The sequence below is a fragment of the Aegilops tauschii genome, chromosome 3 (genome assembly GCF_002575655.3).
Source record: "Aegilops tauschii subsp. strangulata cultivar AL8/78 chromosome 3, Aet v6.0, whole genome shotgun sequence".
Lineage (NCBI taxonomy): Eukaryota > Viridiplantae > Streptophyta > Magnoliopsida > Poales > Poaceae > Aegilops > Aegilops tauschii.
The window spans coordinates 601739594-601743933 of record NC_053037.3 but is presented as its reverse complement, the minus strand read 5'-3'; the positions used below and the strand labels follow the sequence as shown (position 1 = coordinate 601743933).

General features: G+C 48.0%; 1 protein-coding gene across 1 annotated transcript; it reads left to right on the top strand.

The window, feature by feature from the left end:
- The first annotated feature begins 3126 nt into the window (after positions 1–3126).
- Positions 3127–4081, top strand: LOC141020792 (V-type proton ATPase subunit C-like). The gene is made up of 4 exons (XM_073495735.1): positions 3127–3144; positions 3567–3635; positions 3712–3839; positions 3937–4081. The coding sequence occupies exons 1-4, from the start codon at positions 3127–3129 to the stop codon at positions 4079–4081; spliced, it is 360 nt and encodes a 119-aa protein (XP_073351836.1).
- Positions 4082–4340: the final 259 nt, after the last annotated feature.

Sequence of the window (4340 nt, the reverse complement as noted above, 5' to 3'; positions counted from 1 at the left end):
GCCTGTGTTTGTGTGGATGTACAACCTTCCCCCAGGTTGTGCATGAAGAGGAAGTACATTCACATGAGTATGCTAATTGAAGGGCCGAAACAACCAGGGAACGACATCAATCTGTATCTGGGGCTGCTGAAAGAGGAGCTAGACACGTTGTGGAAAACGCCAGCCAATACGTGGGACGCCGCAGACAAAGAATATTTCCCTATGAGAGCCGCACTGCTCACGACGGTGCACGACTATCTCGGTTACGGATATGTCGCGGGGCAGGTGGTCCACGGATTTTCTGGATGCGTTAGGTGCATGGATGACACAACGTATCGCCAGCTAGATAGAGATCCCGGGTCTTCGAAAACCATGTTCATGGGACATCGAAGGTGGCTTTGCGACGATGACTCATGGAGAAAACGCAAGGATCTGTTCGATGGTGAAACCGAACCCTGAAGACGCCCGCGTACGAGGAGCGGCGAGGAAATAGACGAGCTGTTGAAAAATTGGAAAGATTGCCCACTGCCGGGAAAGAAGCGAAAGGCGCCAGAGCCGCTGCTGAAGGTATGGAAAACGAGGTCTGTTTTCTGGGACTTGCCGTACTGGAAGATCCTCCGTGTGCCTCACAGCCTTGATGTCATGCATGTCACAAAGAACGTGTGCGAGAGTCTGCTTGGTACCCTGCTCAACATGCCAGAGAGGACCAAAGATGGGCCGAAAGCAAGGGCAGACTTGAAATCAATGGGCATCAGGGAGGAGCTTCACGCTAATGATGATGATGAGGCGAAGCAGGACACGGAAAGTCGTCGCAAAGGCAAAAAGGCCAAGAAGATCGGAAATGACTACCCTCCCGCGTGCTTCACTCTAAGTCAGGAGGAGATCGAGCAGTTTTTCACCTGCCTCGTAGAAGTAAAACTTCCTTACGATTACGCGAGGAAGATAAGTAGATACTTAGACTCAGCAAAGCAGAAATTCAGCGGGATGAAGTCTCACGACTGTCACGTGCTGATGACGCAGATACTTCCAGTTGCAATCCGTGGGATCATGGATGCGCATGTCCATGAAACGCTATTTGGCCTATGCAACTTTTTCGACATCATCTCTCAGAAGTCGGTTGGCGTGAGGCAACTCAGAAGGCTACAGGAAGAGATCATGGTGATACTATGCGAGCTTGAGATGTACTTCCCGCCCGCATTCTTCGACGTTATGGTGCATCTGCTGGTCCATATCGTGGAGGATATCATCCAACTCAGGCCGACGTTCCTGCACAGCATGATGCCGCTCGAAAGGATGAATGGTGTCATCAAAGGATACGTTCGCAACATGTCACGTCCAGAGGGAAGCATAGCCAGGGGCTTTCTGACCGAAGAGTGCATCTCCTAGTACACGAATTATCTAGGCATCGAGAACCCCGTTGGTCTGCCCGTCAACAGGCACCTCGCCAGGCTCGCTGGATGGGGTCACCGCGATGGTCGCCGCAAAATGCATGTCGACTTCGAGGGTCGACTCGCCGACTTTGAAAGAGCAAACCTAGTCGCGCTACAACACATAGACGTGGTCGATCCTTGGGTGGTAGAGCACAAAACCTTTATTGAGCAGACGTACAATGACCGAGGCCAACAGAGGATGGACGGAGATATAATCAGAGAGCACAACTCATGTTTCACGCGTTGGTTCAAGGAGAAGCTTCTGTCGTACCCTTTACATGAGGATTCTTCCGCGGAAGAAAAACTCATATTCGCCTTGTCACTGGGCGCCGAGCACAACCTGATGACCTATGAGGCGTGCGATATCAACGGCTACATATTCTACACTGAGGACAAGGACATGAAGAGCGATGGTTATCAGAACTCCGGGGTAACGACGGAATCCTACACCGGTAACGACAAGGACAGATACTATGGAAGGATCGAGGAGATCTCGGAGCTGAGCTACGCTGGAGAGAAGGTCCCGATGTTCCGTGTCAGATGGGCCAAGAGCGTCCTAAAAGAAGACCGGAATTTCACCACCATGGTTATACCCGAAGCCAAATCCAAGACCGCGGGCGCAAACGTCACCGCGAAAAATGAGCCATGGGTACTGGCGTCCCAAGTGGACCAATGCTTCTTCATTACCGACCCGTCAAAGCCCAGTCGTGTTGTCGTGAGGAGAAGCAAAAGGAAGATCATCGGAATGGATGGAGTCGCCAATGAGCAAGACTTCGACAAGTACGGCGACCTGAAGATGGAACATGACGACGACGATGAAGTGCCATACACCACAAGAAGAAGCAGGACCACCCTACCTAAAGGACGTCCGTTCAAGAGAAGAACTCCATTTGCGAAAAAGAAGGGCAAGAAGATTGTGAAAAGATAGCTAGCTAAGATCGATTGTATTTAAATTGTAGTCTTCATTTCTCGATTGTATTTCGACATATGGAAATGATATTTCTTCTGTTCTAGTCCTCATGAATATTTATTTATGTTTATTCTGGTATACCAATTTTTATTTATGTTTATTCTGGTATTGAATTTCTAATTCACAAAAAGTATTGAATTTGTTAATATTTTTTGAACTCATAATATTTTTAAATTTCATGGGCACGTTTTGAATTCATGAATATTTTTTCAAATTTGATGATATTTTTTCATATTCATAAATGTTTAACCAATTCACAAATGAATGCAATTAAAAATCCAAAAAAACAAATTTGATGATATTTTCAAATAACAAATTTGATGATATTTTTTCACATTCATAAATGTTTTCAAATTTGATTGTCATTTTCTAAAAAATTATTAGATGCAACTAAAAATAAAAAAAGTTACTAATGGCGCACCAGGAGAAGGTGCGCCATTGCTATCAAGGTACTTATGGCGCACCCCTACGAGGTGCGCCATTGGTATACCAATTTTTATGATATTTTTTCAAATATTTTCAAATAACAAATTTGATGATATTTTCAAATAACAAATTTGATGATATTTTTTTCATATTCATAAATATTTTCAAATAACAAATTTGATGATATTTTTTTCATATTCATAAATATTTTCAAATAACAAATTTGATGATATTTTTTCACATTCATAAATGTTTTCAATTTTGATCAACATTTTCTAAAAAAAATATTAGATGCAACTAAAAATCAAAAAAAAGTTAGTAATGGCGCACCAAGGGAAGGTGGGCCATTGCTCTCATTGTGTTTATGGCGCACCCCTAAATGGTGCGCCATTGCTAACCTTCCCCCCTTGTGTGTGCTGTCCATCTCGCCAGCCGTTCGTCCTTCTCCCAATCTCACATCTCTCTCAGCCGGAGCCGCACCCGACCCACTGCGCCGACCCACTGCGCCACCGCCCCACCCACTGCGCCGCCGCCCCTACTGCGCCGCCGCCCCTACTGCGCCGCCGCCCCTACTGCGCCGCCGCCCTCGCCCGTGGGACGCGTCCGCTCCCAATCCGCCGCCCCTACTGCGCCTCCAGGACGCCATCTCCCGCCACTCCTTCGACACCCCGCTCTATGTAAGCCCCCCTACTCCTCCGCCCGTCCATCGCCTTCGACCTCCTGCCCCTGACTGACTCGACTCCCCTGGCCTCCGCGCGCAGTTCACCGTCCCGGATCTCCGCCCCGGCACGCTCGACTCCCTGCTCGCCCTCAGCGACAACCTCGTCAAGGTACCTGCTTTCCATCTTGATCTTGCCCCCACCCTAACTCTTCTTGCCCCCGGCCTGATCTGGCCTCTGGCTGCAGTCCAACATCTTCATCGAGGGTGTCTCGCACAAGATCCGCCGGCAGATCGAGGACCTGGAGCGTGCCGGAGGGGTCGAGCCCGGCACCCTCACCGTCGACGGCGTCCCCGTGGACAGCTATCTCACCAGGTCCGTCTCTGCCTGTGGCCAGTGCTGCTGCTTACATTCCTCATCTGCCCACCAGCGCTTGCTTATCTGCTGAGGATGGATGGATGGATGGATGCAGGTTCGTGTGGGGCGAGGGAAAGTACCCCGTCAACGCCCCGCTCAAGGAGACCGTCACCAGCATCCAGTCCCAGGTCGCCAAGATCGAGGACCTGGTAAATACTATTGTTCTTGTACTTGTTCATGTCAATTCTGCTCATGCGTGAATGATGCATTCTTGTAACTTCGATTTTATGATGTGTTGCTACTGTTCTTGGTGGTTTGGCAGTCTATTATGGACATTTTGTTTCACTGTTAAGTACTCTAGAGAACCAAGTTGGTTGATGGGTGGATAGTCTTCGATTTGAAACTTAGAACAATTCACTGAAAATATTAGTATCCAGGGTTATTCTGTTTATCGTTGCAATATGCAACCATTGAGTGAAAAATTGATGGGACAGTGAGCTCTTTCTAATTGTGAAGATC

Bases quoted from the DNA above. Each gene is read 5' to 3' on its own strand.
- LOC141020792 (XM_073495735.1), top strand. The intron at 3,636-3,711 runs GTACCTGCTTTC...CTCTGGCTGCAG, and splicing joins TCAGCGACAACCTCGTCAAG to TCCAACATCTTCATCGAGGG. The intron at 3,840-3,936 runs GTCCGTCTCTGC...GGATGGATGCAG, and splicing joins GTGGACAGCTATCTCACCAG to GTTCGTGTGGGGCGAGGGAA.